At 39.2% G+C, this 25378-nt stretch overlaps 1 protein-coding gene and 1 pseudogene across 1 annotated transcript in view; both read left to right on the top strand.

The window, feature by feature from the left end:
• The window catches only part of RRAS2 (RAS related 2), a 53483-nt gene extending 50666 nt beyond the window's left edge, over positions 1-2817 (top strand). The window contains exon 6 of the mRNA XM_034417005.3: positions 337-2817. Within this exon, the coding sequence (XP_034272896.1) occupies positions 337-424 (88 nt within the window). The 3' untranslated portion in view covers positions 425-2817. The remainder of the gene's footprint in view (positions 1-336) is intronic.
• A 2573-nt stretch (positions 2818-5390) lies between these two features.
• Positions 5391-6781, top strand: LOC117665290 (zinc finger protein 277 pseudogene; annotated as a pseudogene).
• Positions 6782-25378: the final 18597 nt, after the last annotated feature.

Below are 25378 nucleotides of genomic sequence, written 5' to 3'. Positions count from 1 at the left end.
AGGCCACCGAAGAACATGGGCACCATCAAAGCTGACACCAGCCAAAACATAGAACAATTCGAAGAAGTAGTGCAAGAGTGGAAGATGTGGAGAGACCTGATCCATGGAATCATCAAGTTTTGGACATGACTAAATGGATAACATCTTCATCAGTGGATTCCTAAAATTAAATTTCACTCGCATTTTGTGGGGATGGGTGCATGGGAGGAAACCTGGCATTGGTCTGTATGATCCAATCAGAGACAGTTGGAGCAATGCATAAGCTAAGCAGACTTATATGTGGAACTGCATAGAATTGAAGCCCTAAGTCTTATCTGATTTTTTTTTCTTTCGTAGGAAATTTCAAGAACAAGAATGTCCTCCTTCCCCAGAGCCAACGAGGAAGGAGAAGGACAAGAAAGGGTGCCACTGTGTCATCGTCTAAAGATCCTTTAAAACAAGCTATCGACTGCCAGATTAATTCTCCTCACTTTTCTTCCTGTGTGTCTTGATGTTTTGTCTTGCTTTATGTGTGCATGTTGTATAAATGGTCACCAAAATAGCCTTAGTTGGAAAGAATCAGACTGGTCCAGACCTAGAAGACACCTTAGTCATCTCACATCAGAGGTCAATACACTAAGGCTTCTTTTAATACTCCCAAATTCTTTTTCCTTACGTCAAGAAACTTGCACTTTGTGGAGTTTTATTCACAATGGACAAAAAGTAGTTTTAGGAGTCTATTGAAGTCAAGCTTAAAATGGCTATATGGGTATTCCCCCCCCCCTGAGATCTTTGTTGATCATACTCAAGAGAGAGAGAGAAAGAGTTCTCTAATCAATATGTAGAGTATTTTTTTAAAGAGTAGATTTGGAGGTTTTACCCTTTAATTAGATTAGACAACAAAATTCAGCCTGCCTTACAGGAAGCCAATACACTGAATTTCATTGGCAAAGTTTTGTGTTACAGCTCTTGTTTATGCTGCAGTTTTTTCCAGTGCTCAACTGTCTACTGTATTTATTTTATGGCTCCAGCAATAGCTACAGGATTATTAGTATTACAGCTTTATGGCCAAATACCTGGGCTCATTATGGATTGGAGCATTTTAGTTTTAAATAATGTTGCATCATGGTTTGGAATAAAATTGTGTCTTCCTTTTGTATTTCCAGGTAGGAGATTCCAGAAAAGTTAATCTGTAGCTTTTGTTTTTCATGTAATATAAAAAGAGGATTTTGCTCTTTCCATTGTCAGATGATTAAATGTTTTTTGCTATATACTTTTATACATTATTTTCTTATCAAACTAGTTAACAAGTATTTTTATATGTTTGTAAGCAAATATGCTTTCACGGCATGTTGTGTATATGTAAAGATGAGTATTTAATTCTCGCAGTATACTTTCAACTGATGGAACTGCATAATGCAAGATTTGTAGAACTGTGGTAGAACCTCTTTCTTGTTCCAACTTTACTGAATGATGGCAGGCAGATGTCTTGCCCAATATACAGTAACCATTATCGTATCATGTTTTTCAAAACACCTTCCGTATGCTTCACAAATGACTGACCATTATATAACTATTAAACCGTACAAGTGTTTAACTGAATGTTCAGTTCAGTGGGCCACATCCAACTTTAAAGTATGCTAACTATGGTTAAGAATTTTGGGTTTACTCTGTGGGATTACACACTTAGTGGGATTGATAGTTTGTCATTATTTGAAATTGTAAATGAGTGCCATACTGATTATTTCACAAAGTTTGGTTATTTAAGTATTCAGTATAGTAACATTAGACTGATTTTAAGGCGATAATTGACAGGTCCACAATGGAGAGGTAAAAAAAGACCTCAGATAACCATTCTCAGGCTGAAATTACTTAAAAAGCAGGCCAACCAGAATGTTCCAAATTCACCTATAATATAAAACTGAGTATAGTTGCTTTATAATCTAAATTATGTTGTGAGCATATACTAAACAAATTATTGAAACAGAACTTGAGCATAAAACATTTTAGAACTGCACACACATTCACAGCACAATTGAAGATGGAAGCCATAGTTCTCATTAATACAGCTTCTGGTACTATCGTTATATATTTATAAAATAAGTAAAACCTCCACTCTCTGTGACATCAGGGACACATCCATATAATTCGGGCGACAGTATGGAAATGATGTGCCACTGCTGCTTCCTGAGATTTTTAACTTTTCAGAACAAAATGTAACTCTATTATGGTATTTCTAGTAGTCTTTCCTACTAGGACTAAAGACTTGATCCTGCTTAACTTTTTGAAATCAGCTAATGTCGGCCAAGTGAGTACATGTAAGCTGCCATTTACAAAACAAAGTTAAGTGGAGCAAGCAGGATGAATTTAGAAATATTTGCTCTTTTTGTAAGAAGAGCAACATTAATGTACAGTGGCAAAAAAAAAAAAAATCAGGAATCTTATCTACCAGATTCCTGGTGTTTTGCTCTTCCTTGATGAGTAACTGATCAATGTAAACATTAAAGTGCACAATTATATTGAAATCCCATGTTTGTTTGTTTTTGGCTTTCCTGTACTGATGACGATCAGTAATAAGTTTTGCCCGTGTTGCAAAATCAATTATCTCATTACAGTGATTGTAGAACTTTAAGAAAACATTGTGCAAACTTTATAGACTGCAGAAAAGTCTGCTTCATGTGATGGCTTAACAATCATGTCTTCTCCTTCCTTTGTCCCATCCCAAAGCTCTGAGCACCTATCCACAACCAAGTAAATGAGACCTAATTGATGTGGCTTTTGAGCATTGCTATGTTGCAAAAATACAAATTTTTTATAAAACTGCATGTGTTGATGATTTTCCGCTGTCTTTGAATATTCTTTGAGGAGAGGTTAGGACTCGTACCATTTTTCATAGGTGTTATCCACTGAACTAAAAAAAAAAAAAAAACAATTTGAGATTTTAATTCCCAGGAAGAAAAGTTCAGAGTTTGGTAAATCCCTTCTGATTATAGAGGTGATGATTTAATATATGTTCAAAACATGCTGTCCAATCTCCAGCAGGAAGAAGCTGAGAAACTGACATTTTATAAAGATCAATTGAATTCTATGTGAGTCTAGATTTTTAGATTTCAGCTCAAAAAAAGAAAAATCAGAATAAAATTCTTCATTGTGAGCCTAGTCTTAGACACTAAAGGTGGTACATTCCCTGAATCTTCCTGCTTTTAAATGATTTAAATAACATGCAAACAAAAGCTGGAATGGTGATGGTAATGGGGGATCAATAATTTCATAAAAAGTGGCCTGAACTGCAAGTGCTTTGTGAATTATATATATACTTGTACACTTGTAAATATTGCTCTATTATGCTTGCATACATTTAACTAAAAGTTAATTAGAGAGAGCACTTCATCATACTGCTTAAATAACTAGTCAAGCACAGTACACATTAACTCACTTTTGTACAACTGCTTTTTTTAATGTGGAATGCAGTCAGTTATTGATAACTTCTTTTTCCATTTTGATAAACCGTGTTTCAGTGGCATCCAACATTCCTTTTAGAAAACTGAAAACCATTAGGTGAAGTCTTCAGTTACCTTCCAGGAACTGTATGGAAAAACATTTAGTCAGACAAATTGGGTGCGTTGTCTGTTTTGTCTCCTTTGGTGTAGTACTTTCTGCAGTTCTACACAGTTCCAATTCACTGATGGGGTGGACTTCACTGCAGTTCAGGTCATTCACTGAGAAGAGAGGGAAGTAATTCATAATTCTGTTTCCCTGCAGCTTCAGATGGTCAGAACGAATAGCTGGTACTCCAGCTGTGTACTTCCCTCAGCAACCACAGAAACAGGCTCCATTCAGTCACATCCCGAAAAAAGAAGAATAAGAGCCAGCTGTTTAATGTCAGGCAATTGCCACAGCACAAAAGTAAACTGGAATTGACTCTGACTTGTAGCCCTAAACTGTCAATTGCAAGCCCCATTTCAGTAGAAGTTGGGGTGAAAAATATTAAAGCGAAATAGCTTATTTCAGTCTGCTTGCCCACAGAAGAATTGTGGAGATAGGTATACATGAAATGCAGACAGCAACCTACATTATTTTTCAAGTTTGGTACTGGGCCAGAGGTCCCACCTTACAAGTAGAGACCACTTAGTGCCTGTTGTTAGTCCAGACCAGAATTCTCAAGTATATTTGATATATAACCTTCCAAAATGTTCTGAAGCAATAAGCAAATGGTCAAGTCAACCTTGCAAGGAGACCACGGGAAAGGATAACAATCGCAAGTAAAAAACCCAAGAAGTATAATTTATTCAAGTATCCCAACATCTCTTATTATTGGGGCAAAGTGAAACAAGCCATTAAGACTTAGGCTTTCTCTTCCATCAATAATGGTATGTGTGAATGGTATGTATGTGTCTTCAATATTCTGCTGGTTTCATTGTAATCTTTTCCAAGTGCAGTTTTCAGTTCAACAGAATGAACACAATGCAGCCACAAATAGTGGCTTACACATGGAGTAGGGGTTATGTAAATTATTCACACCTTAAGAGGTGTGCATTTAAACCAAGAAACTTTGCTCTATGGGGATGGTCTTAACTTGAAGCACTTTGGTGTACAGGACTACATTTCCCAGAATTCTCAGCTGATGCGACTACTGATTGGATTGAGGATTTGCAGTCAGAGGTTTTTGCCATCTCTGGAGGGTATCCAATGGGGTGGGGAAGGGTGTTTGAGATGCTAAAAAGTCTGCTAATGTAATGGGTTTTCTTAAAAGAACATTTTAAACTTTTTAAAAAAACCTATAGAAACCAGGCTAAAATATTAGCTGAGCAATTACAGAGTAAATGGCTGATTTACTCTTTTGATGCATGAGATACTAGATTCATCCTGGAAACACTCAGTGAGTACTTCATATTTCCAGAAAAGTGATTTCTGACTCAATTTGATTCTGTGCTATCAAAATCTGTAATAAAGTCCCTGGATTGGGTTAGTGGCTGATTGGAATATGATTCTATATGGGAATATGGCCAGTGGGAAGATTGAAGTGCTGCCTAGAAGTTTTATTTACTTATGGCCCTCCATATAGACACATACACATAAGATAATACTAAGATTGTCACAGTGTGTGCGACTCTTAAGACAGCCAGAATGAACATATATGTTAAGAAATCTATTTTCCAGTGTCCTCAAGTCACACAGATTGGCCCTGTATCATTAAAAATAAATTCAGGCATTGTTTTTGCACATTGGAGCCAAAAATTATGAAACTCTTTAATATGAAGGAAACAGATTCAAGAAAAGATGGGAAACAAAAAAAATAGCAAAATGTTAATTTTGATTGCTAATCTACACACGATTCCTACCTTTTTAAAATTCCACCTCATCTGTAAAGCCCTTGAAAATCTCAATCCATTCCCTAGCGAACTAAGGCAGTAGATATAAAATCTCATTGATAAGAGTTTTGTTGGTACCTACATTACGGCCTAACGGGATGGCTTGTTTGCGGGACTGGTTGGCTGAGGAGGGGAAGGACCACCAAGACTATATTTTGGAATCACTTTCCCTGCCAGAAAGTCCAGGTGGCATTTCTGCTGAAGAAGAATCTCCATATATGCCTTGTCTATTCTGTGAAGAATATTATCCAATATCAGAACAAAATCAAAATCTGAAACACATGATCATAAAACACAAACTTGTCATAGCAGATGTCAAGCTGATTGCAGATTTTAGAAGGTATGTATTGTACTGGAAGAAAAGATTCACAGAACAGCCTATTGCTGACTTCTGTTGTATAATAAAAAACTCTGAAACAGCTTTAGAGGATCAGGACAATTATTTTCTTTTATGTGATGCCTTACCTGAAGACAGAGAACTAAGGGAGAAATGTCAGCAACAAAGACTGAAAGATATTCTGGATCAACAGCAGCAAGAAAGATATGATGCAGGTTTTCATGGCATATGCATGTTTTGTGACCAGCTTTTTTTGGGTAACAGGTCAGTCCTTATCAATCACATGGCAAAAGATCGTGCATTCAATATTGGATTGCCAGATAATATTGTGAACTGTATGGAGTTTTTGGATGTTCTTCAGAAAAAAATTGACAGTTTCCAATGTTTATACTGTGAAAAAACATTTGGGGATAAGAACAAACTCAAGGACCGCATGAGGAAGAAGCAACATCGTAAAATCAATGCTAAAAACCAACCAAGAATACGACAGATTTTATATTATTAATTATTTGGAATTTGGGAAGTCCTGGGAACAGGTTCAGTCAGAAGATGATCGAGAATTGTTCCACAATCAAGAAGAGGACTGGTCTGATTGGGAAGAACAGCCTGTTTGTGTAGTTTGTCTCTTCTGTGAAAAGCAAATTGACACCACAGAAAAACTCTTTTAAGTTCACATGGAGGAGGCTCATGGATTTAACTTGCTAAAAATTAAGTCTGAGCATGATCTGAATTTCTATCAACAAGTTTAAAACTAATGAATTTCATCAGAAGACAGGTGCACCAGTGTCAGTGTTTTAAGTGTGAGAAAAAAATCCAGTTGAAAAAAGAGTTAACATGTCATTTGGAAGATAGCAAACATATAGCACTTCTGCCTGATAGATCTGTTTGAGATCAACCACAGTACTATTTTCCTACCTATGAAAATGATACTCTTCTCTGCTCACTTTCTGACAATGTGGATGAACTGGCAACTGAAAAACGAACGGATAACATACCTGTCATTAGTGAAGATGTTTACAATATAGAGGCTTTGAAACAGAGCAGTGTATTAAACGAGCTTCTTCATGAGGAGTTAAATAACATAGAAACATGATTATAATGAAAAAAATCTTAATAACTGGTTTTCAAATTTTAAAAAGAGTAAAATATTTGGATATTACTATGTCCAACATGAATGGTATGTTATTTCAACATAATTATGTTACAGTATGGAATGAAATTAAGATCTATTAAGATGGGAAAAGATGAAATTTATTCTTTCTTGGAGAAATTTCTGGGATAAAAATAAAAATGTTACCTAGATAAGAGTTTTCTCCTAGTCTTACCTTCGATAAAGTATAGATTGTAGCCTCATGAAGGCAGGAACCAATCATTCTGCTACTCTTATTTTACAACATTCTATCTGTTGATGGTATATAACAGTTGGATGTCAGCCTTCTCAGGTAAACGTAAAGGTTCCCGTTGCACATATGTGCTAATTGTTCCCAACTCTGGGGGGTGGGGGGGGTGTGCTCATCTCCGTTTCAAGGCCAAAGAGCCAGTGCTGTCTTCCCACTGTTACCTTCGCACCAAAGGTGGTCCCTATTTTTCTACTTACATTTTTTACGTGCTTTTGAACTGCTAGGTTGGTAGAAGCTGGGACAAGTAATGGGAGCTCATCCCGTTAGGCAGCGCTAGGGATTTGAACCGCTGAACTGCCGACCTTTCAATCGAAAAGCTCAGCATCTTAGCCACTGAGCCACCATGTTCCTAATTACCTTCTCAGGTAAAACAGATCAAAAAGATGACCAGAAAAGCTAATTCTATTTCATTTTTCTACTTCATTGTAAGACAACCTTAACACAATCTTGAAAAGTCTTAAGTGTACAAATCTACTTCTCACCTCCTTACTGGAAAGGGATGAAGGAACGGATCCTTCTGAGCCTCTTTCTCTTATTATGCAGCTGTGGGCAATGTCCTGACTTATCTGACTGTTCCCTAGGCAGCATCTCATCTTTCAAGGTCTTTCTCACATAGATACAAGCAATGTTCTTTGTATTGTAGATTGTGCTGGGAACTCTGACTCAACAGGTTCTTCTTATAAGTGTTGACATTTGAATCAACTATTTGTCCAGCAGAGGGGGCTTAAACATACAGCAGAGAGAAACATTCTCTCTTAACAACTGGAATGTGAGCACAAACTTAGCTGCCAGTTATTTTATTTTTTTACTGTTTGTAGTTCTAGTCTGTGGGAATGGAAGGAGGACAGTGTATATTGGTCAGCAACTGCATTAAGTATGTTTGTAAGACAACTACATCAAAAGTAAAGCTTATATTGCTTAAATAAGGCAAGGCACCAGAATGGTTTTCCTTTTTTTTTTTTTTTTTAAAAAAGCCATTTTTTACCCCCGTTCAGTGGCGAAAGTGCTTGGACCCATTCTTCAAGGAGTATCTTTAAGAAGAATGGCAATGCCATTTCCATGTTAGCAAGTTAGAAACTTTGTTAAGGAAACACATGTAGTCAGTGGTGGGTTGCCCTGGTTCGGACCAGTTCCCAAGAACCGGTAGTAAAACTGGTGGGAGGCTCCTCCCACCAATTCGGATGTCATCATAGATGATCTGTGCATGCGCAGAAGTGCTCCCCCGATGCGAACTGGTAGTAAAGGTAAGTAGAACCCACACCTGCATGTAGTACTTACTAAACCAAAATTCTATTCAACAATGGCTCAAAACCTGTGTGGGTGTAAAGAAGATGTGGCTGTGCACAAACCCATTCATCCATTCTCACCGTCTCAGCAGGCTGGTGTGAGGATCTAGATTTTTCCTGAATGCAAATCTTAGTGGATTTTCTTAGGGTGACATTTCTCTTGCATCAAGGAAATTTGAGAGAAAAATACAAGGATGAGGAAGAAGCAGGAAGGAAAATGGATGAAGAGATGGGGAAAGGAGTGAAGGGGGATGACAAGGTGGGGTAGAAATGTGAGGGAATTATCTGTGACACCAGAAGCAAAAAGGATGGAAGTGGTCAAGCAGTTCAAAGATAGATAGGAGATTTCCTGCCCTGACCAGTTGCTGTCTCAATTGGTGGTAGTAGTGGAAGACAATCCCTAAGATTTGTCCTGGCTCTAGAGCAGGGGTGTCAAACTCGCATCATCATGGCAGCATCATGTGACGTATTGCAACTTTTTCCCCCTTTGCTAAACCGGGCGTGGGCATGGCCAATGCGTGACGCATCTGGCCCATGGGCCAAGTTTGACAGCCCTGCTCTAGGCCGCAAATTTGACAGCCCAGCCCCATCAGTTACTTCCGCTAGGATCCTGCAAAACATGAAGAAAAGCAAAGTGGTGGTGAATGGTGGAAACAGTAGGAGCAGCTTCTGAAACAACCATGTGAGATTTGTAAGCATTCCCCACACTTTTTCCAAACGCTTCCCATAACCCCCAGTTTCCACAAAAATCTTGTAGTGCATTGGCATGTCATGAAAACATGGCAACAAGAATTCGGAGGAATTGGGAAATCTCATCAAAACCTTGTGGAGGAGGCCTTTGTGTGATGCATTTGCCACAGGTGGGCGTCTCTGACAGGAAGCAGGTTAAGAAACAGGGAGATATACAGATGAATTAGCATGCTGCAGTTCTTGTGGTTGGCCTATTTGCTTCTTCCCACCAACACAGAAACTAGATCTCTAGGAAAGATTGATGAAGAGGTGAATAGATTAACAATGAATACTGTGTAGGTTTTCCCTTGTTTTAGAAAAGTGTTTAAGTCAAGCTGAAGATCAAATTTGTTCAAACAGAAAGAAGCATGTTAACTTTAATTTGGCCTTAGTGTTTCTGAAAGTTGGCTGTATAGGTTATTCTGGAGAGTTGATCTCAGTGACAACATGAAACACACATCTTTTAATTACAAAGATAAGAATAGGAACTAGGCAGTTGGATACAGCATCTGTGCAGTGGTAGAATTGTGTAAACAGGTCCATATCAGTTATTTCATTGTTTGCATAAATAGCTAAGTGTGTGGCCCTTAACTAGATCCTAGGACCTAAATCTCAAAGGAAATGATGCATTGGTTTGCTCTCATGCATCTGAAAATTAACAATGCAGAATTAGCAATGCAGAATCTATAACTCTGAATGCCTTTCGCCCATTTTCTTCACAGCAATTAATTCGTATGGAAAGATACTTGCTTTTAAAGAACTTTATTTGGACTTGGAATTTGGAACAGCAGCAGCATCAGACCTGCTGTGTCTGTTTCATATAGAAAAGGATTTGCTGGGGAACAGAATAAAAAAAAATCCTGCTGGGGAAATGTTCAGCTCTGTACAGGACTTTGGAAAATGAAAGGAAGACAAAAATGATTTTATTCTCTGACAGGCATCAGCAGGAAAAAACAAAACGAAAAACAAGTGTGTGTCACATATCATGAGAAAACACAAAATGTGCTGGTTCTGTTCCCAGCTTGATGCATTATTTATAAACCTGCACATGTTGAGAGAAATTCTGGATCAGCCCGACTTCCATTCCACACCCATTGCTGGTGGACTGTTAGGACTTTGTTCCTTTTTTAAGCAACAAAACAACCAACTGTTAACATGACCACAACGTTGCCCCCAGTAAGGGAAGATGTTGTTGTTGGCAATAAAACATCGCTTTCAAAATATGTATGTGTGTGTGCGTGTATCAGTATTTTGATTGATTCAAAGTTGGTACAGCTGGTACTCTTGTTTCTTTTGGAAGGAGGCTGAAGCGTTATATGTGCTTGAGAGCATTCCTGAGAGTTGGAATATGACCTGCGTGATGACTAGTGAACCAGGCTTTACAACTAATAAAGAATATAAATGATAAGGAGACGTGAAAGACTAGCACTTTGCTTGCCACATCCTACTGTGAGGCTGTGAGGGTCTGGATGGGAATCAACAGGCTCAGACTTAACCCAGACAAGACCGAGTGGCTCTGGGTATTGCCTCCTAAAGACTATGTTGATTGTCCATCCCTGGTTTGGGGGGGGGGGAGAAATTGTCCCCCTCAGAACGGGTTCGCAATTTGGGTGTCCTCCTAGACTCACAGCTAAGATTAGAGCAACATCTAGCAGCTGTGGCTAGGGGGACCTTTGCACAGCTTTGCCTGGTGCACCAATTGCGACCCTACTTGGATCAGGACGCTCTTCTCACAGTCACTCATGCCCTTGTCACCTCACAGTTAGATTATTGCAACATGCTCTACATGGGGCTACCCTTGAAGAGTGTTCGGAGACTACAGTTGGTCCAGAATGCAGCTGCGTGAGCTATCGTGGGTGCACCTAGATGCACCCACATTACACCAATTCTCCATGAGCTGCACTGGCTCCCTATTGGTCTCCAGGCACAATTCAAGGTGTTGGTTATTATCTTTAAAGCCCTACATGGCTCAGGACCAGGCTATCTTCGAGACTGCCTTCTACCACATAGCTCCCAGAAACCGATAAGATCCCAGAGAGTTGGTCTCCTCCAGGTCCCGTCAGCTAAACAATGCCGGCTGGCAGCCCTGCGGGGGAGGGCCTTCTCTGTGGCTGCCCCAGCTCTCTGGAACCAGTTACCTACTGAGGTCTGGACTACCCCCACCCTATTGGCCTTCCGGAAAGCGGTGAAGACCTGGCTTTTCTGGCAGGCCTGGGGCCGTTGATCTCGCTGTTCAATCTTGCGAGATCCGACCATGGATCGGTGTGCATGTGTTTTAATGTTGTGTGCATGTGTTTTTAATGTTTTTAAAATGCTTGTATAATGTTTTTTTTTTAAATTTATGTTCATTGTTTGTATTATTTTTGTTGTAAGCCACCCAGAGTCCCTTGGGAGTTGGGCGGCATAGAAATATGATTAATTAAATTAAATTAAATTAAATTACTGGGAGGAGAGCTAAAGAGCATTTGTATATGCCTGGAAGAAAAAAAAAAGCAGAAGGAAGGAAGTGATCTCCAATGAGTTAAAGGTAAAGGTAAAGGTTCTTCTTGCTCATATGTGCCAGTCGTTCCCGACTCTAGGGGGCAGTGCTCATCTCCATTTCAAAGCAGAAGAGCCAGCGCTGTCCAAAGACGTCTCCGTGGTCATGTGGCCGGCATGTACTAAACACCAAAGGCACACGGAACACTGTTCCCTTCCCACCAAAGGTGGTCCCTATTTTTCTACTTTTCTACTATATTCTACTATATTCTACTATATTTCTATATTCCAATGAGTTATCTCATTGATAAACAGCACTTGGTGATAGAGCAAGAGGAGAGGACAGAATAAAGCCCAAACTACCTGCACTGTTTTTCCTTCTTGCAGTCAGTGGGTCAAGTGCCACTGGATGTACACCAAGAGGTTTTAAATTATAGCCATGGCATCCAGTGGGTCTTTGTGTTTTCATCAAAACAAAGGAACAGTCACGGGTTCTTTTAAAGCAGTAGCCCCCAACTTCTTGGGCACTAAGGACCAATTCCGTGGAGGGAGGTTTTTCCATGGACCCATGGGTGGCATGGGTGGCATGGTTTCACATATTGCCTGGATCCCACATGTGCATGGATGAGGCTTGGCTTGCTTATGCAGCTGTCATATTCCTTCATGAAATTGCCTCAGGAAACTGGGTTGCAAACCACAGACAATGTGGAAATATTCATTCCCTCTACTGTGTCATGGCAGAGGGCCTACAACTAGCTAATAACACCACTTTTTTTTTTTGTGAGTAGTACCATAAAATTATATAGCAATGGAAAGATAATGTAATCAAGAATGTAATGCAATAACTTTTATGAAGGATTTGCTATTAGAATAGCAGTCGCAGTATAAAGAAGAAAAGTGAAATGTAGAAAAAACAAGATATACAAAAATTATCACCTCAGTTAATACTTAGTTGGGTAACCTTTAGCATGAATTATGGCCATACAAGATCTTCCCTTGGAGTGAATCAAGTCTTTTAGTTCTGCAGCTGTTATAATGTGAAACCAAGATTGGATAATTGCTTTTATTAACTGGGTTTTATTGCTGGGTCGTTTCTAACTAACAAGTTTCTTTAGTGGGCTCCATAGATTTTCAATTAGGTTAAGGTCTGGGCTATTCCCAGGCCATTCCAGCAGTGGAATATGATCATCTTGAAACTCAAAAGAAAGAATGTTGTTATTAGCCATCAAACCTCAAAAATACACTTTTCCTAACAGGTTTCCACAATTTTAGACACTACTGTACAATGTCCATGGTTATTTTAGAAAAAGGAATAGGGATTAAATGCTCTCTCTCTCTCCCCATTGGAATTTTATCCATGTTCCCCTTTTGGCTTCCCTATTTGACAAATGGGGCAGGATTTATAGTAATGGGCCACATCTTTCCCAATCCCTGGCCAATAAAATCTACCTAATATTCTGAATGTCCAGACCATGGATTTTCATGGACTGGTTTCAATATAACCTTGCAATATTCCTGAGGAACTACTATTTGTTCAATTTACTTCTTTGAATATGGACGAAGCCTAATTCAGAACAGCAACTCTGATTTTTCTTGTAATCTGGGTATTGTTTCCTTGTTTCTCCCTTTTCTGCCGTGAACAAGACCTTAACATTAGGTCTTTCTTTTTTTAGGATCCTAAATGTATTTCCCATTTAGAAGTTTCTATCCTATGGCTCACTGTTAGCTTTGTTGGCCTTTCATAAGGCTTTCTCCTTTCCAGGACATCCTTCTATTAAATCAGTCTGACTAGGAAAGATCCTAGGTTCCATCCCTTTCTGCTTCATCTTCATCCTCATCTTTGCCTTCAATTGGGTTCTTGTGGTTACTTCCACTATCTTAGCTTGAATCCAACTCTTCATAAGTGGAAAATCTGTCCCTACCATTAGATTACATGGGAGATTACAGATTATTCCTACCACTATTATCTGCTCATTTTCCTGTGCCTCTATGATGGCTTTAACAAATGGGACCATCTCAGTCTGCCCAAACATACTAGCAAGGGGATCTTTTCCCACAAATGTTGCCTTTTTTCACTAAATGAAGACCTACCAGTATCCATCTACTCCCAGTGTCTAATAGGTCTGTAACAATCACCCCATTAACTTTTGCTAGGGCTGTCCCCAGTGGTGTTTGCAACTACTGCAGACATTCCTTTTCTCTGACTTTTACAGTTTTTTGACAAATATGTTTCTTTCCTTAGAGAGATACCAATGCTTTCCAATGCCTTCCTAGTCAATGCCTGACTATGTGGCTCAGTGGCTAAGACACTGAGCTTGTCAATCAGAAAGGTTGGCAGGTTCGAATCCCTAGTACAGGTCTCCTGCATAAGCAGGGGGTTGGACTAGATGACCTCCAAGGTCCCTTCCAGCTCTTGTTACTGTAAACTTCCTTTCATTTGGGCTTCTTTACAGCTTTAACCTTTCCAACCCAAAACCTCACATTAGGGAGTACCTGTAGAAACTTTTTCTAAAATGATTTCCTCTACTACTTTCTATTTGCTCCTTTCATCTGGTCTCAACCATTTCATACCTAGGACAATTCATGAATCCCTTCATGTTTGTCATGGGATTCATGACTAAACCTCTGTCTATAGGTATAAAGAGTTATGCCATACCTGTATAGGATTACTTCTTTAACATGGTAATAATCCATTACTTCTCTAGTTAGAACATTACTAGAAGCTCTTAGAGCTTTTTCCTGTTAAACTTGGGGCTAATCTGACACGCCATTCGTTTACAAGGGATAGCAACTCTTTCAAACATGGTAAAATAGGCTTCCGTATCTTCTTCTTCCATTAAGTTAGGTATCTTGATAATCTTTGCTACCATCTCCTCTTTCTAGGTTATGAAAACTCTAGAGGTGAACAGGCCCTTCTTGGTGACTCCTTTAAGTCTATCAGCCTCCTGAACTCTCCCTGCCTTGCTTCTCTTTCATTCTTTTCCCATTTTGGCCTGTCCTTCTCGGTCTCTCTCCAAAGCCACTCTTCTTCCTCCTTTTGAATGAATCAAAGCTTTTCCTCTTGCTGTTGCTTCAACATTTCTGTAATGACGTTGGCCCAAGTATCTTAATTTAGCCCCTTTTCTGGCTGCTCTGGGTTGTTGTTTTTTTTAATCTTACCTACCCATCTATACTAAGTAGTAGCTTCTTCTATGTCTAAGGGAGAATCTGCCCCTTCTGCCTTTTTCACCTCTGTTTGTTTGGTGTCGTGAGAGGTGTGGCTTCTCCCACAGGATGTTGGCTATTGCATACAAAGCCTGAGCTCTGGGAGGGCCAAACTCCCTTTTGCAGCTAACGTTTGTTTTCTTTTCATACAGAGAATTTATCCAGTCCTGAGCCAATACTATCTGTGTGGATGCCACCTTTTTATGACTATCCCACTCTCTTTTGGATATACCACCATTGCCACCACTTTGTCACAAGTTCTTTTAAAATACACCCGATTTGGTGAGCTCAAGACACAAAAGAGCTAATGACAACACAAGTCCTTAGACAACATACATACATGCTATTACCTACTACTTTTGTCCACTCTTCCCATTTGCTACTACTACTTCCACTATTGCTACTACTCTTTCTTGTGAGCACTGCTAGAGAAACGCCACTTTTTGGCTGCAGAGACGCCTCCTCCCCCACCTTCTCCCTTCTCTCCCACATGCACACACTCAGCTGTTTCACAGCAAAGCTTTTATAGCCAACATACTGCTGCTGTAGAGAAGGCTTAAAGTGACAGGAAGAAAGCAACAGAGGTACTAGCAATTTTCTGGGCAGTCTGCTCTCTCACAGGGACAAATTTATTTTTTATGTATTTTATTTCATCAAGCATGTATTTTATGACAGATACAAATGTAAACATAATTATAAATACATGAAAAGGATACGAATAAAAGAAAACATTAGGACAGGGACAGTAGGCATGCTGGTGTGCTTATGCACGCCCCTTACAGACCTCTAAGGAATGGGGTGAGGTCTACAGTAGACCATCTAAGGTTAAAGTTTTGGGGATTTGGGAAAGAAACCACAGAGTCAGGTAGTGCATTCCAGGCATTGACAACTCTGTTGCTGAAGTTGTATTTTCTGCAGTCTAGTTTGGATCAGTTTACCATGAGTTTGTATCTATTGTGTGCTATTATTATTGTTGTTGTTGTTGTGTAAAAGTGCTGCACTTTTCATACATAGAGCCAAAATCAGGATGCACATACAAAAGTGTGGGGTTTGCATTATGATTTTTTGCAATGCCTAATAGACCCTGAAAACTGAGGAGGCAGCAAGACAATTAGGGGAGGAAACAGGATTAAGACAGAGGAGATTCTTGAATCTGGGCACAGGCAGAGTGTGAGAAAGAGACTCTGTAACTCTGCTTTAATTAGACAAAATATAAATGATAGAGGATAATTAATCTGGTAGGTTTTCAAGACTGTGCTACATCACTCTACTACAGGGGTGAAATGCTACTGGTTCGTACTGGTTTGGGCGAACTGATAGTGGCGCATGGTTCAGAGAACTGGTAGCGGCGGCAGTGCGAGGCTCCGTCCACTTGCCCAGATGTTCTTACTTCCTGGTTTTAACCAGGAAGTAACCTGTTTTTGACCCTCTGCGCATGCGCAGAAGGCTTTGCGCATGTGCAGAGGGTCCAAAATAGCACGTGATGTGCACGCACGCACGAGCGCACACTTCCAAACCAGTAAGGAAGGTAAGTAGATTTCACCTCTGCTCTACTAGCAATAAAGATCTTGCCATCTCCTAGGGCTCTACATTATATCAAAGTCTCCTACACCTTCCACCCTAGATGCCATTCGTTATAATTTTGTTCTAAACAACTTTGAGTCAGGGCAACCTCTTTTACAATGTGTTGAAGATGCAAGAATGAGTCCGGGTTTGCTAGTCCTTTTGCCAATACAGTAGTGGCTTTAGCTTAAAACAGCAAGAAAAAGTAAGTATGGTGATATATAGCCTTTTTACATGACCACCAGTTCACTCAGTTCATTCCTCAAAGTACAGGTAGTCCTCAACATACAACAGTTCATTTAGTGACCATTTGAAGTTACAACAGCACTGAAAAAAGTGACTTATGACCGTTTTTCACATTTACAAATGTTGCAGCATCCCTGTGGTCATGTGATCAAAATTCAGATGCTTCATGACCGTTGCAGCGTCCCAGGGACATGTGAATCCCTTTTGCGACTTTATGACAAGAAAAGTCAATGGAAAAACCAGATTCACTTAACAACCATGTTACTAATCTAACACCTGCAGTGATTCACTTAACAAATGTGGCAAGAAAAGTCGTAAAATGGGGCAAAACTCACTTAACACGTTTCTCACTTAGCAACATAAATTTTGGGCTCAATTGTGGTTGTAGGTTGAGTACCTGTATAGCAAAATATTGCATAAATAAACCAAAAGACCAAGGCAAAGGAATAAAAGACAAAAATTTACACAAGCCATTATTTACATTTCTGTTTGCTTTAAAATTTTAAAATTTTCCTTTAAAATGTTTCTCTGTATTTTATAGCAGTTGTAAGATGTGCTCCAGTAAGCTATTTGAGAGTAAATCATTTAATAATGGCATTAGTTTTATTAATACAAATACATTTAATTTTTTAAAGACAGTTTTGTTATAAAAGGAGCATATCAGAGCCCAGGACTCTGGTCAGCCTTTGGAAGAACAACATTCAAAGTAGTTTAGAACAGAATTACATTCAAATGACTGATTCTGTTCATCAGGTTCTCATCCTGTAATTCAAAAGTAGCTAGACTGGGTTCACTTATCACGCAAAACATGTTTTAACTGTAGATTCTCAAATCATAATTGAGTGGCTTCACCCAATATACTAGCCATAACCACAGTTTCCAAGATGCAGTGCTTAGGCTCACACAAATTGCTAGGTCAAATCCCAAGCAAGTCATGTTTTTGGCTTTGTTTAATGTGTAAGTCTAGACAATGGGATTTTGAAAGCTTTCAATACTCACAATAGTTCAGGGAACACTAATACGCTGTATTGTTCCATAAGCTAAGCATAAACAGGGGGATAGATCATGTGAAGTATTAATACCATTTTATAATGCTTTGGTAAGGCCACACTTGGAATACTGCATTCACTTTTGGTCACCATGATGTAAAAAAGATGTGGAGACTCTAGAGAGAGTGCAGAGAAGAGCAACAAAGATGATTAGGGGACTGGAGGCTAAAACATATGAAGAATGGTTGCAGGAACTGGGTATGTCTAGTTTGATGAAGAGAAGGAGTAGGGGTGACATGATAGCAGTGTTCCAATATCTCAGGGGCTGCCACAAAGAAGAGGAAGTCAAGCTATTCTCCAAAACACCTGAGGGTAGGACAAGAAGCAATGGGTGGAAACTAATCAAGGAGAGAAGCAACTAAGGAGAAATTTCCTCACAGTTACAACAATAAAATCAGTGGAACAACTTGCCTCGAGAAGTTGTGAATGCTCCAACGCTGGAAGTTTTTAAGAAGATGTTGGATAACCATTTGTCTGAAGTGGTGTAGGGTTTCCTGCCTAAGTAGGGGGTTGGACTAGAAGATCTCCAAGGTCCCTTCCAACTCTGTTATTCTATTCTATTCTAAGCTATTTTCTGCAAGCATACTATTATCATTAAAAAAAATAAATAAATGTACTTGATTTTCTGTTTTGTTAATTATTCTGTTCAATTCCAAATTCTATAACATTTTGACTGATTGAATTTTTATCCCCTTTACTCTACTGACAATTTTGTAATTACTTTTCTCATAAGTATTTAAGTGGAAATTGGGATAGAAAATACAATTATTTCTCTGCTTGTTCTTTCCTGCCTGGGCCTGGGAAAAAAAAGTGTCACTCTTGAAACAAAACAGATCATAAGAGTATTAGCATTGACAACACACTGAACAATACCTCTACTTTTTGCAAGCAATCAAGTTTTATTTTCCTCTACTTTTTGCTAAGCAATCAAGTGTCTGGAAAGGTTGGCCAAATGGAAAGATTAGAATCTTGGTTTTCCATTAACAGATCTAAATTGCTCTGTTCTTTGTCATTAATGGAGAGACTAGTGTCATTAATGGGGAAAACACTTAATCAAACCTGCATTGATTATTTATTTACCACAGCTTTATGCTTCCTGGAAGCTTCTGTTATGTTCATTTTCTCCCTCACTATAACACCTGAACGTTGGTGTTTGCACAGTATTACAGTACTGAATGTTGTGCCAACGTAAGGATAAGGTACCTTGCTATGCAGAAATGGATAAAATATGAGAAAGGAAGAGCTGTCACATTTTTTTAGAGCTAAATACAATTCACTGGGACCGAGGCATAGCAGGTTTAGTTTCCAAATCTCTTTCTGGTGCCTGACATCATGTTTAAAGTAATAATGGCATCCCATCTTTAAAACTCTCACCATTCCTTCAGCATTGGATGATATTGTGGCTTGTGCTTTCCCGAGTTTATTGTTTCAGGTAAATCAGATCTAAAAATGAAGGAGAAAGCTTTGTGGAGAACTGTGGAAACTTTCTTTCTCTGGTCAGAATGCAAAGAAAGGCTCTTTATTGTATAGAAACATAATTGATTCAGATGTGGATTTTAGTTACTGCCTATTCTTTGAAAGAGAAGGTCACAGAAGCATTAGAGCAAAAAACCAAAAAACCAAACAAACCCTCTCTGGTTTTAGAGGTAGAAACCCACCCACCCCAACCTACGTACAGATTGGCAGTCATAGGAAAATAGGAGCATCGAATAGCTTCAGTAAATCATTTTTGCTGATTTCCACTGTCCTCCTTCCTGATTAGTATGACCATGTTACTATTTTTCCTGCTATCTGTGCTCCTGGTCTGGCTCCTTTGAAATGTGTCTAATTTATATTTCAAATTGGATTTCTCTAATTCTTTATTCTGGCTTGATTCCAGAACTGAAACCAGAACTCTCTTGGTGCAGTTTTCTTGGAGATCTGCTGCTTCAAGAGGGATAATGATGCACTGCACGGTAGAATAGTTTATGCCAGCTTTCACCAATCTGCTGTCCTCCAGAAATTTTAGGATTTCACTTGGGATTGACTCTACAGCCAATTATAGCAGGGGTGAAATGCTCCCGGTTCGGACCGGATCGCCTGATCCGGTAGCGATGGAGGTGGGTGGTTCGGAGAACCAGTAGAAAAAATCCCTGCCCCCCCCATTGCCCAGCTGAGCCGTGCAATCATCAGAGGTTTTTTTTAATTTTTAAAAGCATTTTTTCTACAACCTCTTTGGCAGAAAAAATGCTTTTAAAAGTAAAAAAAAAAGCCTCTGATGATCGCGCGGCTCAGCTGGGATCGTCAGAGGCTTTTAAAAAAAGAAAGAAAGCCTCTGCCGATCAGGCAAGTCAGCTGGGATTGGCAGAGGCTTTAAAAGCATTTTTTAAACAACCTCTTCAACCAAAGAGGTTGTAGAAAAAATGGTTTTAAAAGTAAAAAAAAAAAAAGTTGGCCACGCCCACTCAGTCATATTACCCCCCACGCCCACAGAACCGGTAGTAGCAAATTTTACATTTCACCACTGAATTATAGCCCCAAACATCTGGTTCCCATCAGGTTTGGGAAGTCTGTTTCATACCATAAAAGGATTTGATTGGTTTTTAATGTAACACACTAACAATCTTTCTGCTACAGCAGACAACATATGTGGAATGCGATGATTCAAATGAATTTATCTCAAATAGTATTTAGGCCTTACATTTAGGCCTTACACACCTGTGGGATTGTTCTGACACATAGTTCTCTTTTTGCTCTCCAGCTTTTCCAGATGTTGCTGATAGAACAAGGGAACAAACACAGAATCACAAATGAAAAGGCAAGTATAAATATTCCATAGAAAAAGCATTGTTACCTCAATCTTGAGCAGCAAGCATGCAAAAAGTGACTTATAAATCAACAATTGCCTCGACAACAGCTACACTGGTAACAATGATTTGACAATGATGATGGTGGTGGCGATGATTCAAATCCTTTTGGAAGAGATCATTTGCTATTTGTGGGGAAGATCAAGAATGGACATGTCCACACTCCGCAGATTCATTCCGTACAAAAGGTATCTGAAAATGATGCATTTTAGATCCTGGTGAAAGTGCTCTTCACAGCAGTATCTGCAGAGGGGATCAAAAAGTCAAGATGGCAATTATGACAGCACAACAAAGCCCTGCCCCAGTGATGGGTTCTAATCAGTTTTACCACCGGTTTGCATCGCGCAAAGCACATTTTGCGCAAGCACATTTAGTAAAAAAACAGCTGAGGCATGGCAATCCACTCTTACAACTGACCTAAAAAAAGAAAAGAAATAAAGGTAGGTATAGCGCGGGGGTGGAGGGGAGGGCCCAACTGACGTTCGAAGCGAACCGGTTTGCTCTCCTATCAAGATTTCCACTACCGGCTCTCCCGAACCGGGGAGAACCGGTAGCAACCCACCACTGCCCTGCCCCCTTTGCATGTGGGTGTAGCTTTGGCTAATAGATATGAGTGAAGCTTCAAATGCATGGTTGCCATTTTGACTTTTTGATCCTTCCTACAGTTGCTTTTGATCCCTCAGCAGTGGCTGGAAAAATGACCAATAGAAAGAGAATGGGGTGTTAGGAAAAAGAAGAAAAAAGTGTGAGGGGGAGCAAGAGGAGAAAAAGAAGAGAAAACAATGATTTATCTTCCTTTTTAGCACTAGCCTATCTACACATCTGTCTGCTTTGGATTTTCCCATCACAAAGTAACAATCTGTTGAAGTAACAGATGAAAACTTACCAAGGAGAGATCCAACCTAGAACTGAGGAGAAAAATTTCCTGATAGCAAGAACAATTAATCAGTAGAATAGGTTGCTTCCAGAAGTTGTAGGTATGTGGAGGTTTCCTAGAAGAGGTTGGATAAATATTTGTCTGAAATGGTATAGGCTTGATCAGAGGTTGGACTAGAAGACCTCCAAGGTCTCTTACAACTCTGTTATTCTGTATTCTGTAAGATGAGTATTCTGTCATGCGACCATTAAGGGTACCCCTTTCCTAAACCATGACCATGCAGAAAAACCAATGGATGGAAACTAATCAAGGAGAGAAGCAACTAGAAGTAAGGAGAAATTTCCTAACGGTGAGAACAATCAACCAGCGGAACGCCTTGCCTTCAGAAGTTGTGGGTGCTCCACAGGGGTGGGTTCTAAATTTTTTTACTACCGGTTCTGTGGGCGTGGCTTATTTTGTGGGTGTGGCTTGGAGGTCATGTGACTAGGTGGGCATGGCTAGTTGGTTAGAGTCATTTCTGGAAGGTCCTCGTACTTACGACCAGTCCTCGCACTTACGACCCAACTCATTTGTTTGCTTTTAACACTGATCAGCTGTAGGATGGCTCTTTGAAGCCCCGCGGCAAGAGTTTAAACAGTTTTTTTCCCTCTAGTCATCAGCTGGGACTCAGGAGGCAGCAATAGATTGGGGGTGGGACCAAATAAAAGGTAAGAATAACGTGGGGGAGTGGGGGGGTGGGAGGGTGGGGGGGGAGAACTAGTTCAGTGACATCATATCATCACTGCTACTGGCTCGGCCGAACCGGACTGAACCGGGAGGAACCCACCACTGGTGCTCCATCATTGGAGGCTTTCAAGAAGAAAAAGGACAGCCATTTGTCTGAAATGATATAGACTCTTCTGCTTGTTCAGGGAGTTGGACTAGATGACTTTCGACTCTAATTCTATGTTTTAAGAACTGATCTATTTTTTTCTTATGATTCTTCATTCAGTTCTTTCAAAGAGCTTTTTGAAGAAGTTCTTCTTGGATAGAATGTGGTCTTCTGGAACTTACTTCGAAGTAGATAATGGATTTGTGTGCAACCCTTGTCTTTGATTGATTAAATCTCTTCAGCAATTTTTTACATTTTAATTAAATTCTAAGGGAACCCATCATGAGAAAATTTGTTCTACTGGGTTTTCTCAACTTGGGCACTATGGTGAAAACCTGGTTTAAAGGAGTATTTAGGAAAGGAACCACTCCAGGCAGCTGTCAGGAATCAATGGAGACTTGAAGGCATGCTTGCATGCATAAATAGGAAAGAGTGCCTATTATTCCAAATATTGATTAAATGTAAATTAAGTAAGTGATTTTATGTTATGTACAATAAAGGTGTTATGCAATTGATAAAAATTGATGCAAATTATGTAACTTTCACCATTTCTATAAGAATAGCATTAGGAGGATGATATAAGTTACCAAGACTGGCATAAAATTAATGTAAAATAAATATGATATTAATATTGTCAGAGTATGAATGTTCATAGACTGGAATAGACATGGCAACATGTCAGCCAATGGGGACTGTTTGGAAACTGAAACATAGTATTTGTTTGTATGGTGCCATAGGAGCCAGTTTGGAGTCTGGGCATGGCTTAGACTTGCTGAACTGTATATAAGAGTTGGTTTGGCCTCTGTAATGAGAGCCTCTGTACAGTATATTAGCCTCTGTATGTCTCTACTCTGTAATGACTTGCTTCTATGAATATTGATTCTGTGTTCCTGCTATTGTATGCTGACTTCTGCTGTATGGTATTGTATATAAAGAAGTTTCTTGACTTCCTGTTTGCTGTTTGTCGCTGCCAGACGTTCCTTCGGGATCGTCAGCTTCCACTGCCTGTCAGAGCCGCCTTCACAACGGAACGGCGGCTCGAAAAAACTCCGTTCCCATGAGGAAACGGAGATAGAGCCGGCAGGGGTGGGTAGAACTCTCTGCAGAGTCCCAAAAGTTTTTCTTTTACTTTTGGGATGGAGCGGATGAGATGCCCCATATCCCCAGCCGTTGCTCCGGGCTTTGGGAGACCTCTGCTAATGCAGAGCCAGGCGTCAAAAGCAAGCCTGCGAATTTGACAGATTACTCAAAGAAAATGTGAGCTGGACCTGTAATACTGAAGCGCAAGTATTTTACTTATCTTTTAAAAATTACTTAAGAGAATAGAGGAAGAGAAAGAGGAAAAAAGTTTCTTTTTAAAATGGCGTCTGCCGCGGCTGGAGAAGAGTTTGAGAGGGAAAGTTCTTCCGTTTTTTATTATTACAATGTAGCGGAATAAATACCACTGGCTACATTTGTAGACAAAACTCCGCTCCTGTTTTTGTTTTTCTCTTTCTTCCCTGGAGGCTTGAGTGTTGCTGGCTGGAAGTCTTTTGTCTTGTTTTTTTTTTTTTTCTTCTTCTAACAAAGCCTGCTTAGGCGGAAACATGGCACTGAGGCTTGTGAAGTCAGACAAACAAATAGGTGGGGGGGATTCCCCCACCAAGAATTTAAAGCAATATGTTTTAACTCTTCAGTCCCAGAAACCTGATTTTAATATAATAGAATTTCTCTTAGAGGAGATTGAAAGAAGGGATGAGATTGTGAATCAGCAACTTGAAAAATTTAAGCAGGAAACTAAGGAATTGGTGAAATCCAAGTTTGACTTTTTGCAGCAAAAAATTTTAAAATTGCCAGAATTCATGATTCGGTTGGATACAAATATTAATTTACTAGAGTCAAAAATGGATGAAATTCAAGATAAATTGGACAATAGAATTCAAAAAATTGAAAATGATTTGTTAAATATTCAGGATTATAGTTCAGAAGAAAAATTTAAAATGGATGCTGACCAAAAGTCTGGTAATGTAGAATATCTGGAACAGAGGATTCAAAAAGAGGTTCTAAAGATACAATATAATTTCACAGAATATGCAATAAGACTTAGAGGTTTGCAGGAAAATAACAGAGATGACTTAAGGAAAATATCTTCTGAATTTCTAGCTGGGATTTTAAAGATTCAACCTGAGGAAGTGTTTTGTAGGATTGACAGAGCTTATCGAATAAACTCTTGGACTGCCAAGCAAAGGCAATTGCCTAGAGATGTGGTAATCTATTTTTCAGATAAAGAAATTAGGAATAAAATTGTGCAAAATTCCTTCAATTCTAATTTGCAATTGTATGGAAGAAAGATTTGGATTTACAAGGAACTCCCACCTAAGATACTAATGGAAAGGAAGAAATTTGGCTTTCTGGTGTCTGAGTTAAAAAGGAGAAATATTCAATTCCGGTGGGACGTCCCAGTTGGTATTATATTGAGATATCAAGGAGAAAGATACCAGTTAAATACTGTTGAAAGGGCGGAAGAATTTTATCAAAATAGGTTGAAAATGAATTTAACGTCTTCAGATATAATACAGGATAAGCAGAAGGAGCTGGAACTAAAGACAGAGACTGTACCAGATAAATTGCCTTTGGATTTATCGGATACCCCAGCTGGATTATCTACAAATTTGAGAGAAGTGCCATCTGATTTTAATGTGATGACTTATCAAGGCAAGGACAAGCATGGAAACCAATTAGAGGATATACAAGGGATAAAAAAGAAATGCGAGACACAAAAAATTAGGATGGAGGTCAAACCCACAAAAAAAAGAAAACAAAAAAAGAAATAGGTTGTACAAAAATAGAAATTTCTAACCCAAGCAACAGTGAAGCCAGTGATTTTAAAATATGAATGATTATGTGAAAACATAGAGGAGGCGACATATTGGTCAATATCATCCTGAGGATAGTGGCAGATCTCTGCATTGCCGTAATTTTGGGACATGGAAAGAGCCTCAAATTGATGGTTTTGAATTATCTATTTTGAAACTTCTTTTTGTGTTGATAAATATATTATAATTATCTTGAATTATAAGGCAAGAGAATCACATTGGGACATGCAGAAGATCGGGTTGTTACCCAATACGATGATGGAAATTATTAATCCTGATGAAACCC

The sequence above is a fragment of the Pantherophis guttatus genome, chromosome 1 (genome assembly GCF_059756535.1).
Source record: "Pantherophis guttatus breed Tessera chromosome 1, ASM5975653v1, whole genome shotgun sequence".
In the NCBI taxonomy this organism is placed as follows: domain Eukaryota; kingdom Metazoa; phylum Chordata; class Lepidosauria; order Squamata; family Colubridae; genus Pantherophis; species Pantherophis guttatus.
The sequence above is the reverse complement of the archived record's forward strand: the minus strand, read 5'-3'. Positions and strand labels throughout refer to the sequence as shown.